This window comes from Camelus bactrianus, chromosome 14, assembly GCF_048773025.1.
Source record: "Camelus bactrianus isolate YW-2024 breed Bactrian camel chromosome 14, ASM4877302v1, whole genome shotgun sequence".
Classification (NCBI taxonomy): domain Eukaryota; kingdom Metazoa; phylum Chordata; class Mammalia; order Artiodactyla; family Camelidae; genus Camelus; species Camelus bactrianus.
The window spans coordinates 9,902,839-9,917,425 of record NC_133552.1 but is presented as its reverse complement, the minus strand read 5'-3'; the positions used below and the strand labels follow the sequence as shown (position 1 = coordinate 9,917,425).

General features: G+C 42.2%; 1 protein-coding gene and 1 long non-coding RNA gene across 5 annotated transcripts in view; one reads left to right on the top strand and one right to left on the bottom strand.

Moving 5' to 3' along the window:
* The window catches only part of DCLK1 (doublecortin like kinase 1), a 298,221-nt gene that overhangs the window by 265,612 nt on the left and 18,022 nt on the right, over positions 1–14,587 (top strand). For both annotated transcript variants that reach the window (XM_074378069.1, XM_074378068.1), the window contains exons 15-16: positions 210–290; positions 8,545–8,658. In XM_074378069.1, coding sequence (XP_074234170.1) covers positions 210–290; positions 8,545–8,658 — 195 coding nt within the window. The remainder of the gene's footprint in view (positions 1–209; positions 291–8,544; positions 8,659–14,587) is intronic.
* Positions 1–14,587, bottom strand: part of LOC123615797 (uncharacterized) — a 46,142-nt gene that overhangs the window by 23,618 nt on the left and 7,937 nt on the right. The window lies entirely within an intron of this gene.

Here is a 14,587-nt window from a genome sequence, read left to right as displayed (position 1 = left end):
TTCAATGGCAAGCTATATATTTATAATTCCAAATATTCACCTTTCCTTTAAAAGGTGTTAGGTAGCTATAGGTAAGCTGAGTTGATACAGTTAAGATTTAGAGCTTTGGCAAATGCTTTTCCAAACTAAGAGAGCTTCTGTGCCTGAAAACACCCTGATTTTTACCTTAAATGTTAGACACAAATGGCATCGCATGTTTCCTTTCACAGGAGCTCATTACCATGATGCTGTTGGTGGATGTTGATCAGCGATTTTCAGCTGTGCAGGTCCTTGAACATCCCTGGGTTAATGTAAGTGACTTCCTCCTTTCCTGGTGTTTACTCCCAACATTCCTTGTTAAAACTGCAGCTTTCTTAATGATGTCCCCTCCTTTTTAAAGTGTTGTGCTTATGTCTGTTCCTCCCCCTCAAACATGCCAGAACAGTTCTGGGATCTCAGACTCGTTCCACGGGAGCCTCTGATGTATCTGTGCTGACATGTGTTCTCATGGTCCCTTGCACAAAGCATTTCATTTGATTGAGATGGGACTGCCTCCTACTGGGAAGGCACACGTGGTCGCCACCCCCTACCCCCGCAACCTCCATTCCGTGGTCCAGGTTAGGGCTAAATACATCAATGAGACAGAGTAAGTTTTCTGAGTCTGTGCTGCTTTTGCACCGTTTCTACCAAGCATACAGGTCCAGGGGCCTCTGAATAAGCCTGGGAGTTCCCCGGTGCAGCACTTCTCAAACCTGAACAGCTCACCCGTCACCTGGGGATCTTACTCAAATGCAGATCAGTAACGCAGCAGACGTGAGGGGCTGCGTTTCTGAAAGTTCCCAGACGCTGCTGCTGCTGTCTGAGTGCAAGGCTCTAAGGACATTTCTTTAGCTATGAAAGAATTCTCCTGAGAGGTCATTATTTTTGACCCTACGTCTATGTCTCTGTAGCTGATAAGACTTTGTTTTTAATAATAATAATAATAATAATAATAATAATAATAATAATAATAATAATAATAATAATAATAAAAATAAAAATACTTACAGAGTGGTTAACTTACAGTGTCCACCCGGGACTGCTGTAACCGCCTCACGTACATGAACTGATTGTGTCTATGTAGTAAGAGAACTATAACCGGGGACTGACGTAACCCCTACTGACATGTGCAGAAGCAGCTCAGGCAGGGCATGGATACTTGCTGGAAGGTAACTCCCAGCTCAGTCGGGCAGAGAAACAAAGTTAAGAAGACTTCTGGCTGTCCCTTTGAATAACTGGGCTGTTCGTTTTCTTAGGGCAGCGTCTACATGTCTCAGTGGTAATGTTCTTCCTTCTCAACCAGCTTTGTACACTTGTTAACACATGGTCTCACTTAGCCGAGGCTCCCTCTGGGCCTTGGACTTCTGCTGTCATTTTAGTTTTTCCCCTGAGAGTCCCTAAAAATGTTTCCTAAAAGCAAGGATAACATTTAGGGCATAATCTAAGAGATTTAAAATTTTAAATACCCTTTAATATAACTCTTACATACCTTAGATTCTAAGGGAAAAAAAATACACTGATTTTAGCAAAAAAAAAAAAACTTAAAAAAACTTAACATATAAAAGTGATTGTTTAACTTTTGAAATTATGTAGTAACTAAATCAGAAAACTTCTTATTTCCTTTGTCTCTAATAAGTGAAAAAAAAAAAAGTCTCTAAGCTTTCCCAGCCGGCATTTAGTATTTGTCGAGGTCTCCGAGTGCAGCAAATGAACAACCAAACAATCAAAGCCAATAAATTAGGAATTTAAAAGGAAGCCCAGTTAACAAGACATTTTGCATTTGGAGATCAAATTATAGCTGATCACTGCAGAGGACACTACCTAAGGGGTGAAAAACTAATAATAATTGCATGAGCCCTAAGGAAGTCGTCAGAGAGCCCTTCTCGCACTCCCATTTGTCCTAATTTTCTCTATTGCTTATACGGTGCCCTTTTCTCCTGGTGCACTTGGAATTGAAAAGGCAGTCTCTTATGAAACAGAGGGCAGAGCGTGAGGGCAGCAGAATCGAAAAATCTAGTCAGCCAATTCACTTGTTTTAACCTTCCTCCAGGTGTTTACGCTCCCATTTCTTTCTTTCTTTCTTTCTTTCTTTTTTAATACACTCTGGGTGCAAATCCCACCATCCTCCGTGGTGTCTTGGACCTCTGCTCTGTTACTGGAAGAGCCACGAGCGAGGCCTCTCATTGGATGCTTCCAGTGAGCCAGGTAGACACAGGCTGCATCAGTGTGCAGCCAGGTGTGCGGAGAGGGATGGAGACTCCCGGAAGCAGCACCAGCTCACCTGCCTGTGTCACCTCGAGACAATCACTTCACCTCATTGAACCTGTCTGTGAAATGGACACAGTAGAATCAGCCTCTCAGGTTATGAGGATGGAGAGAGGATTTTATATTTGAGGAGTGTGAGTGAGAGAATCTTAATTGCTGAAACTCCACAAGTACGTGATAAATATTTGGCCAGTGTGAGTCTGAGCAAGGCTCTATCATCCGTTGCTACGTGCTGATAAAGTACAAATTGATACTTGATTAAGGCGGAAACCCCTTCATCCAAAAAAATGACCCTGTTTGTGTGCTCCAGACTCCATGTAGATAATGTGGTCAGCTTGTGGTGTTCTCCAACGTAGCAGCTATTTCCTTTAAAGCAGCCACAAAATACCGACAGGAATTGCCCTAGCCAAATTTATTTACCTTATTTCTCATCTAGTGGGGAACCATATGATTCAGGCACATATTCTATGAGAATGGAATAGACCATAATATATCTGGATCATTCCAGGGGTTATGGAGAAGGTTGTCACTGTCTTCCCAAATGGACACCTTGTTGGTAGAAAACGTAGGTTAGTGACTAAGTTCAGAGGCTTAAATGACATTTCCAAGATTTTTTCTTTTTCGTAATTAGGATTAAATTGTCAGTATCTCCAATATATTACTATTGTTGGATTTTATTTTCAAAGTGTTGACCTACCTTATCCCATGTTATTTCCCTCATACCATAGGATAAAGGTCCGTCTCAATGCTGTAATTCTATGGATCTGTGTTTTACCTTTAATTATTTTCCTGATGAGGAAACTGAGGCTCAGAAAAGTCTCTAACGCCTAGGTCCCCCCCCCCCAATTCTGATACTGATCTGCATTGGCATCTAAAGCTCCTCAGTGATTATAATGTGAGACCAAGACTGAGATCCTCTGTCCTAGCGGAAAGGATGGGCTTAAATAAGTCAAGTGTAGGTGTTTAGTTGATTCACAACTACCTGTCACCTTCTTGGCCTTTACATTTTATTTTACTTCCTTTTTCTCACTTACACACTCTTTTGAAAAGATACTACTAAGCCAAGATACTCAAAAAGGAAAAAAAAGAACAAGATGAAGAAGAAAAAGCAAGAGCCTGGATAATGTTTTTTTTATTCCATGCTCTTAAAAATCAATGCTACCCATACAAAAATATATAAGCATCCGTCTAATAGTTGTGAGCAATTAAGAGCACCCTGCAATGCTACTGTAATGATAAATGAAACTACTTATCTGGGTTCATAAATCGTAAATGACGACGTGGAATTCCACTCTCCGTTTGGGCATCTTATCCTGTCCATTCTCCAAGGGAGACGTTAATTTGCTTCACATGTTCTCCCCGAGTGCAGTGTGAATTGTAGGCGTGGAGGATACACAGGGCCAAGCTAAGGGAGTCAGAAATCCTGGGATGTCGTACAGCTGGGGATGGTTAACTGGAGGCGAGGGGCCGCGCACTGGGTTGTGGAATGGAACTGCTGGTGAAGAGCCTTCTAATGTTCTTGGGATTGTTCAAATCGTTTTAAACGAAATCAGAATATTCCGGTAGTGAACTGCTCAAGACTGCCATGCTTCTCATAAATTTACAGATAGTATTAACACTAGAGTCTGGCAATGCATAGACTGAAATCCAGATCCATGATTCAAAAACAAAACTCCATGAAGGAAGGAGGATTTTCTAAAAGCATGACCCCTGGAGCGGTTTCCCCAAGGAAAGAGAGGAATTCACTCTACTGAGTGACCTCACGTCCCAGCTTCATACCCCTCCCCACAGCTCCTCCCCGACATCCATCCGCTAGAGGAATGGAGACCAGGAGGCTGGGTCTCCTACAGACAGCTGGGAGAGTTCATTTTCCATTTTGCAAACTAATTTTGTTCTTGTCGGTTGCAATGCTCTGCCAAGTGGCGGATGGGAATTTCTAAATCAAAACCCACGAACCTCAAACTACAACCAGCCCGTGTCAGACTTCAGAAAGTACTCCCAGAGCCTCCATACCAGAGCGTGTGGTAATAAGGCTGTAACTACGTGTGACGTACTGCCAGGTGTGTCACGTTTAGAAAATTCACAGCACATTTTTGGCACATAGTCTATTCGGAATAATGGCGATGAAGATGTATATATAAAAATGTGTGTTTTTCATGGCCCTATTTATTTTATTGATGCAAGACAGTACGTTAGCTAAATCTCCTCCGCCATTCTGTCAGCCTTAGGTACAGATTAGGTCTCCGTAAAGCCATGTCTTTTAATCCAATTATGCTCAGAGCCTTCAAAACTGAGACAGAGATTCTGCAGACATTTCAGTTGCTGGGGTGTGTGTGTGTGTCAGTGTGTGCACTCGGGTGTGCGTGTGTTTTACCTTCTCTAGCTGAGACACCCTATTTCATTGGGGGAAAAAATCCTGAAATGTTTTAAGATTTATGAAGTCAGAAGCCTCTCTGACAACTTGTTTCACTACTTTCATTGCTTCAGCGTGAACTAATAACCCAAGGGAAGCTGAAACCTTCACTCGAATTTAAAGCTGGAGGCCTGAACCCCCAGGCCCCAACGTTTGAAAGAGTTGCTAGGAGTCTTGACAGGAGATTAGGACCAGGACAGAGCTGGGAAATGATAACAGAGTCCATTGTGAGGGTGGTGAGAAGCTGGAAAACTGGCAGGGAGAAAAAAGCCAGGTGAAGGGAAATTTCTGGCCAAAACGGCAGTCGTGGGGAAGTGAGAAAGAGAAGCGATTGTGCAGCAGGGGATGAATCTCCCTCAGGAAGTGAAGGAGGGGCTGCCTGTATGGAATCCCTATTATTTGTTTTCTCTGCATCTGGACCCACCAGTCAGAGCCCACCCCACAACCCAGAGCACCTTCCCGGCACCCAGGGTCAGCCCAGCCGTCCAGCACTGCCTGCTGCTCCACGCAGGATGCGAGAGTCCTGGCCCTAACACGGCACATTCTGACATCCCAGATGAGTGGCTGCCCAGTCTTTCCGGGGCATAGAAGCTTCTAATTTCTCACTACATCCCTCTGGACCCCCGGAGGTGCTCAGCATCCCTTTGAATGACCTCCATCCAAATGCTTCCTGGGCTCCATCAGGGCTTGTCCAAATAGTCTCTTGGTTTTTTTCAGCCCCTAGTTCAGTCCTCCTTCCTCCTGACCATTGTGCTCCTTTCATCATGGAAAAGATGACTCCCTGAGTCATTCCACTGAACACTCCTGGACCTCTTTTTGTAGCCAACGCCCTGCCCTCAGTGCCCTTCAGTGCCCTTGACAGTGCAACGTGGTGTGGTGGGCGGACCACAGGGTTCCAACCTGGTGCACGCCTGACTCAGCCACCTTCTAGCCCTGTGACCTACAGCAAATTATGTAACTTTGTAGAACCTCAGTTTGCTCATGTTCAGAATGGGACTAACAACACATATTGTAGAAGATGATCTGAGGATGAAGAAGATGTAGAACGTTAGCACCAGGCCGCATAATGGTTAACTCTTGGGCGCCTTCCTCCCTTCCCACCTTTCTCTTTCAGCTTTGCTCCCGTCCTCACCCTTTCTCTCCTATTTTATAACCTGAAGCTCATACAGATCTTTTTGCCTTAGGTAGCCTTAATAGAACTCTAGAAGTGTATGTGTACTTTGGGGCGTGAGGCGCAGTGGGGCACCAATGTATCAGGCTGCCCCCTTTCCTTCCAGCAGAACCCCAAATTGTGATACCTTCATTAAAGGCACATCATTCCATCCCTTGCCCAGTGTTTAAATCCTCCCCAGGTTCTAGTGTAGATTCCAAGGGCTGCTGTTTCATTCACAAGTTGTGCACACACCACTGAATTTGCCCTTGTGTTGAAAACTCTAGCCTGTCTAACCCTAATTCTCTGATTCTCATCACACTTCTCTTCCGCTTGTATCATTGGGACCTGGATGAAGGGAGGAGAGTGGTCCTCTACACTTCCTGCACTTACACCCTCTTATTAGAAAGCATTGCTTTATTCCTAATTGAGAGTAAGGCTTCAATCTCCAGATCTTCAGGGGACTTCACTGTGGCCTGTCTTTCCCTGTTTTCCAGCTTTTTCTTCCATCGCTCTCCCAGTGGTTGACCCATTGTTGGCAAACATGCCTCGTGGCTTCCCACTGGCACACATCCGTGCACCGAAACATTGCCTGTCCTCCTCTCTACCTGTCCGTCTGTTCCCTTCCAGGAGGACCAGGTGGAATCCCTTATCCCTCATGACGTCCACATTCACTGAAAATATGTCCTCTCTTCTGAGCTCCTTCGGTGTTTCTAGCTGAGCCACACAGCCCACTGCCTGGCGATGGCTCTTTCTTATCTTCTTGGCCTGTTTGTCATTTGACCTGGTGTGTGCCTACCTTGTCCGCCAGTTAGCCTGCAAGGGTCTGGTGGACAGCGATCATTTCCTCTCCCCACTCTGCCCTCCCCGACGTAGTCCTGCACGTAGTAGGCACTTCAGACAACGCTGTTTCCATTCTCTCCCCAAGTATCATCCCATGCTACCCTAACAGACCTTCATTTTATTTCTCTCAATACAGAATTAAAAAAAAATTTTTCAGTTCACTCTGCATCATTGGAAAGCCTCCATCCTCTAGATTTGGTTTCAGATGTGAGTTAGTAGCATAATAATTGTTCCTTCTTCTAGCCATTAATAAATCAGCCCAAGAATATCGTAAACTGAGCATCCACTGTGCGTAGGGCACTGAACCAAGTGTTTATATTAAAGATTGCAGACACGTGGGAGATGTGGTACAAAAGGGCAGGAGTTGAGATGTATACGCATATATACATTTATATATATAACATATATGCAAAATCTTCTAACACCAAAAAGAATATAAATAGTGCAAAAATATATAATGAAAAAGCATTAGGAGTTTATAAAGGAACCATTATAACAGATTATGCTTAATAGCAGGAAAATGGGAACAGATGATTTGGACCCAAGTTATGAAGAAAAAGAGAGACCACAGGGGTCAGAAGAGGGAAGCCTGTGCCTGTTTTTGGTCGCTGTTACTTCCCCGTCACTTACTGTAGTGCCTAGGCCGCGGCAGACATGCAGTTAATATCGGCTGCAGAAATGAGTAGCCTGAGGCTGAAAAAAGGAGTGAATCCCAGGTGGAGAGACCAGGTTATGTAAAAGAGCCAGCATGCGGCACTTGGAAAGCAGCACCTCTGTTTTCCTGGGGGGAGCCAAGAAATTCCGTGCAAAATGATGGGGAGGAAGGCGAGAAGGAAAATGACAGATGGCATTGAAATCTTGTCAGGAATTTTGGGTTAAACAGACAGTAACAAACACTTGATTATCCATTCATCCCACAAATATTTGTTAAGCATCTACTGTGTGCCAAGGTACATGCTAAGACGTGGGGGTTCTATAGCGGACAGTCTGTCTTCAAGGATCGCTCAGTCTCTTCATCGCGCACTAGTAAGTGGTGGCACCTGCTCTGGACTCTGGTTATGGTTATTCTAACAGTATTTAGCGAAGGAGGGAAATCTCCTCCAGCCTCCATCATAGATGGCTCCAGTGGAGAACAGATGCCTTAATGAAAATGAGCTGCAATGCCAAGTATGTCATAAAAAGAGATGATCTGAAGGCCACAAGGAAGACTTAAATTTAAGGGAAGGAGGGGAGGGTAATAGCTCAGTGGTGGTGTGCATGCTTAGCGTGCATGAGGTCTTGGGTTCAATTCCCAAAACAAGAAGCTTAAGGGAGAACTTTCTATGTGGAAGCTTGTCTGGGATTATAGAGTGACAGATTGAGTAGCTGTAGAGCCAGCCCGAGTTTATTTACCGGCTCCTGCGTGAGCCCAGATCTGTCAGTTTCCTTGGCTTTGGATCTGAATGATGGGCTTAAGAGGATAAAACGCTTGGGTTAGGGGAAAAAAAAAATGTTTATATTGATTTTGGAGGGGGGGTAGTTGTCCAGATTAACTTGCTCTTTGACGTATGTCTCTAGAGCTGAAATCAATTTTATTAGATATTTAAAAAACATATTTTACTTAGGGACAAAACTCTGAGGTTGAGATGACACCACAAATTAGTTTTAGAGCAAAAGGGGAAATGAAGGCGCCCTTGGATCAGGACTTCCAACAACAACATTTAATGAGAAGATGTTGGTCTGTTTCTTCCTGAAATGTTCTGGATTTTAAGATCACTGCCTTTTCCTGGAATATCTTGGCCTCATTTTCCATTTATCTCATTTTTTTTTTGGTCCTTTTCTCCTATTTTATTTCTTTTTTTTTTTTCTCCTCCAGGATGATGGTCTCCCAGAAAATGAACATCAGCTGTCAGTAGCAGGAAAGATAAAGAAGCATTTCAACACAGGCCCCAAGCCGAACAGCACGGCAGCTGGCGTCTCTGTCATAGCAGTAAGCATCTGAAATACTCACCTATAACTTTCTAAAAGCAACCCACCTCGGAGACAGGCATTGCGCAGGAGATCCTACCCAGAGACAGCAGAATGGGTCATTTCTCTAGGCAGCTCGGCCACTGAAAGCACGGCGGGGAGGTCGGGGGCTTACACATGAGATGCGTTTTTGCTGATCATTTCGCTGGGAGTCACATCATTATCCAACACCTCCAGGGGGTCTTGCAGGATATAGTAATTTCATGATTTATTTTTGAAAGCAGAAGGCCTCCCCTACACTGGACTCCGCCAATGCAAACTTCTGGGCTCTGAGCAAAAAGAGTTCAGACTGTCATTTTGCCAGGACCTGGGAGGGCAGGAAAGCCGGGAGGACATGGCAGAGAGAGAGTGGAATACTGTCGATCTTTGTACGAGACTCAAACGAAAGGCACAACGTGGCAGGAAGCTTGCCCAGAAAGATTTTTCGTGAAGCTGAATTGCTGTGAACATGCAAAGAAATCACGATTTCTTGCTCCTTAGCAATTTCTGTTTTTAAAGCGGAGAGTCTTGGAACATTTTGTTGATGCGGGTGCACAAGGCTTTTTTTTTTTTTTCCCTGTTCCATACATGCAGACATGCTCTACATGCAATTTGATAGCAGCTCTAGGCAAAGATTAAATTGGGCAGAGAAATAATGAAACCTTATACTTCCTGGTGTCATATTCTAGAGTAAATATATTCAGGTCCCAGATTACTTGAGTTTTTAATAATTTCCTCCTTTTATCAGAGTATGAACATTTTAACATAGTCAATGTGAAGTCACTTGAGCTGTTTTTCTTCTTTAAACCGAGAACTTAGACACTACACTGTCGAATTTTGAGAAATATTTATGCTACTAAACAGATGTCGTGCTCGTCAGCAATACTGAATATTTATCTGTTTCTACGGGTGTTTTGCTTTTCTTCCTCTTTTTCTTTCTCGGTTGTGCTAGAACTCCACATAAAGCTAAAGATAAATAAGTGACAACCCAAATACGGCACAATCAGTCCAAGATCTGGGTTACTGAATATTCGATAGGCGCTTCCAGAATGTGCAGGTGGCACAAATGCATGCGTGCACGCTCTTGTACTGTTTGCATTTCTTGTTTTGGGGTTGAACCCTTTCAGCAGGGAGTTACGTGAGTCTGAGTAACCGGCTCCTGAGGACCCTGACAGCACTAAAAAGAACGCACTCTCTTCCCCAAGCCCCCTCTGGGCTGCTGGGGATTTAACATTGCAAGTGGTCCTTCTCGCCCCACCTCCCCCCAGCTCTCTAGTTCTCTCTAAGGAAATTCAGTGCAGAAGTACAGAGTCCATGTCTTCATAGATCGTCAGTGTTCTTTGTTATCAGCTAACATGCAGTCAGGAATTTTTGAGAGTAACAGTCTCATGATGTTTCTTAACAAAATCAGACATGCTATCCTCTGTTTTCATCATTCATCTAAGACTTAAGCCTATTCCAAAACGTTTGGTCCCACCCTTTTCTTGTGGAGTGGACTGCCAGCACGCTTGTCCATGAAAAGGACTGCTTTTCTGCTCTTGCTGAGGGCTTACAGCTGCTAGAGGTGCTTTTTCCACCTCTGTCATCTTGGGGTTTGTTTTTGTTTCTCCTGGTCTTTTATTTTAATTAGTCTTTGGTTAAGTTTGCCTTGGTTGCCCAGTACGCTTTGTTCACAGTGTTCTGGGAGTCTTCTAGTGACCAAGAGCAGGAATTTCAGGGCAATTCTCCAATAGACAGACAACACGGATTGGAGGGGAAATCCTACTTTAATCAAACCTGGATAAATTTTGAAACCTAATCCATGTGAGTTTATTAAAACTTCATCTAAGTAGAGCTCAAAAAAAAAAAAAAACAAAAAACCCCACTCCCCAGTTAGTATCTGAAGATTAAAGGTCCACTGTTTTTTTTCCCTCTGAATATCATGACTGGACCATCTTGAATGCAATTTAATTTATCAGTTTCTCAGTTCATCACTAATGTGTTTCCATGGAAACTGTACCAACTGGTAATACACTTACAGACAGTAAAATGGGCTGTGCGTGTTGAGTTGTGCATTAGTTGCATGCTTCTTTAATCTCTTTATCCACGACAAAGTTTTGGAAAAAAGTAATCAACTCAACTCAGACTAGAAATAATTGACTTTCTGGAGAAATATCTGAAAAAATGCTTTGTCAACTGTGAAGTACAATTCACATGTTGACCACTATCGGTATTTCAAACCTGAAAGAGAATATTGCTGTAAATTTCAGGGGGTGTTTCAGGAGAAGCTGGCCTACTATAATAAAAGCATGCATTTATGCATCTTCTACTGTAACATATGCATTTATGCATCATCTAACATAATGTATGCATTTGTGCATCTTTTGCTGTAATATATGCATTTATGCATCTTCTACCATAATATATGCATTTATGCATCATCTACCATAATATATGCATTTGTGTATCTCTCCTTTATAAATGTCCACACCCTCCCTAAGAACCTGGGGTAGGTCACCAGGTGCAGAGTGGGGCTGCAAGTTAGAAACCAGCCAGTTTGGCTGCTTTTATAATTACCTTTCACTGGATAAGCACTGGATAAGGCAATATATACTCCATCACCATGTTCCCATTCTTAAAAGACTAAGACCCAGGGGACCATCACACACTAAAGGAGCCCTGGCTTTAAATAGTATTCCAATTCAAACTAAAGTATAATTTCAAAGGAATGATGTTCTGCTGTAAGACAGAACAGAAGTGAGAGATGGAAGGAATAGCCTTCATAGATGGTAGGTTCTATAAAGATTATTTGACAATTTGATAATGGAATATAATTATTAATTCACCCACATGATGGAAATTTCTGTAATTCATGTAATACTGTAACGACTTCCATTTGATAGATATAGGGGAAAAAAACTGATTTCAGCATAAATTTCATTCAGACAGAATTTTTTTCCTATGGGCATGTATGCTCTCCCCAGAGGCTATCAAATGATATATTTTATTTTGAATTGCCATTATAATAGGACTGCTTTTTTGGAAATTATATACACCCTTTCAAATTAAAAAATACATATACTATTTAGCATGTAGTATCAATCAGCTTGTCTTTTTAGGAAATCAATAGTTAAGTCATTAGTCTTTAACTGGTAATTCTCTTTCCATCGTTAAAAACCTCACTATCTGCTCAAAAAGGAATTCATGACACTTTTTCTTTCCCCAAGTGACAGAGGAAAAAGAGCATGCTGTCATAACAAATCGGCTCTCGTCACAGGTGTAATTTATGACATGAACATAGTTTAACGTGTATTCATGGTTCCGAACCTTAATGTTTTTTTGTTCATGTTGTCATTTTTTTTCTTCTCTGCTTCCCACCCCCTACATTATGAAGACCAAAGAAAGGACAAATGATAACTTTATACTGAGGTCCTCGAGTTGGCGAGGAGAGTAATTACCAGCTGGAGGCTCACCGGGCTCCTAGGGCCCCTCTCAAAGGAGAAAAGGTGCCTGACGTTTAGGTCAGGCGGCGTGATTAGGCAGAAGGAAACTCGTCGCTGTCCTTGTAACTGCAACATTCTGCCCCTCGGAAGGACGCCATCGTCCCTCCACTACCTTTCCCAGTAGCTGGGGCGTTCAAACCAAACCAAACCAAACCAAAGGAAACCAGAACGGAACAGAGGAAGGGAAACAAAAGGTTATTAAAACGCAATTTATAGACATAAAATGGAATTAGAGATGACATTTTAACGGTGGACTTCTTGAGAGCTAAGGGACGGGAGGGAGGCCTTATTAGATTTGCTCAGCTTGATGAAGAACTGATGACTCAGATGTCAGTTCCAATTTATTTTTCCTCATTTAATGCAGTTTATTATTTTAACCGATAATTTTCCTAATGCTTTCAAGTCCTTCTTTTGCATTTTGCTCATGCAAATAGAACATTTCAGTCTAATTGGACAAATCCATACTAATCAGTGTGCAAATAATTGTGATAGTGGGAAGCTTCTTTCTAAAGCCAGAGACCTCTGCACCAGGGCACTCCCGAATGCAGTGTTATGAGACTCTTCGCCTGTAGGTGGCAATAGAGAGCTAGTTACGAAGTAGCCATCCCTGGGCTGAAACAGAAATGCAGGCCTTCGTCTTCCTAACAGCAACTGTACTTCGATTTTTTTTTTTCCTAAATAAAATGAACTTACATTTTTAAAGAAAGATTAAAATCTGACATTGTCGTTCCATGAACACTGGCATAGCCTAGTTTATAACCAGAATACCAAATCTCCTGAGCAGTTTTTTTAAACGCTTGGTGCCTTGGCATGTTTTTGAAATGCCTTTGTGAATTTAGCAGTGGAAACTGTCATCCCATCATGCCGGCACCACACTTGAAAGCACTCATGAGCCTCTCCAGAAAGAAAGGTGGTCAACTTGCATCCTCTCAGGGGCAGAACTGGGGAGCGGGCATATGGCATAATTATTGTTTTTCAAATTTGGGGATTGAATCTTTTATTCCTAGGTAGCCAAAGGCTAACATCTTATTCCAGGAGGAACCACCTTGAGAATTTACCCTGTCTTCTATTTATTGTACCTTTTGTTAATCATAAGCACGTAACTGTACATATGCATTTTTAACATACAGTGAAAAGCTTTTCATTTTATTTTCTGTATTTCCTTGGAGAAGATTTACTGTTTTATACTATATCTTTTTGGTTCGTAAATGTAACTGATTCACCTTTAAGAGTAGCTCCACTTTTGAAAATTAACTCTTAGTGAAAGAAATCCAAATTGCTGTGATTTATAGGCATTTAAAACCTAGTTCTTTCCATCTTTTATTTCATATTTATGAAGCCCTCAAATTTAAGCTTGATGCGGTAAGATATGGGGTGGGCCAATCTGCTTTCTCTTAGGAGGCGAACACTGATTTCAGCACTTTATTGTAAAGCATTTTTCATTGCTTTAGAATATGAAGAGGGGTGTACATCTTTTGAAATTGAGAGGATATTATTAAATGTGCATTCAAAAACTTGTTTGAAAAATTAATCTTTTCTAACAAATTGGCCTCCGAGCTATTCATGAGGGATTAGTGTCTTTTCTTGCCTTTTTTATTTTCCATGTGCAGATCTAGGATGTTAGCTAGTCACCCTGCACAAGAGGCATCGTAACTCTATATACATATATAGTCAATGAAGATCAGCTTGGTCTGGAGTCGTAATCCTTTAGCACAATGTCGATCCACTGAGTTGCCCCCATTTCTCTCTGCTCAGCTGGACCACGGGTTTACCATCAAGAGATCAGGGTCTTTGGACTACTACCAACAACCAGGAATGTATTGGATAAGGTATGAGATGGTGCAGCTCAACAGTCAGTGTTTCCATGGCAACGTGCTGGCAGTCTCCATTAACCAGTTTCTTCAGTGGATAAACATGCTTTTGATTTGTTATCCAGTCCATATGCTGCTTTATCAGTTTCATTTTAATCTTGATTGAGATGCCACACCCCCTCATTCCTTTTTTTCACCCATTATTCACACTGACATTTGCCAGCTTTCTTTCCATTGCACATGCTCAGTATCAATTTTCCTTACAGTTAAAAGGACAGTATATTTAGTGTTAATGTCAAAGCATTTTCCTGATGTTGCTGATTAAACAATGATTTCTAGTGCTTTTCTGTCCCTTAACAAATGGGAGAACAATAGTACCTTAGTATATGTTCTCTAGACGTATATACTGTCATTTTAAAATCATCAAGCCCGACCTTGACCTTATTAGATGGATGAAACAATGCATTTACACCTTAGTCCTAGAAGCTCCTCCGAGCACAGCGAGCTATAGAATGCATTGTGTGTGTTGGTAAGCTTGTGTTTTCCAATTCTCCACCTTTTTGTTTTGTTTTGTTTTTGTTTGATTGTTACTTCTCTCCCCCTGGAAATCCCTTTCTGT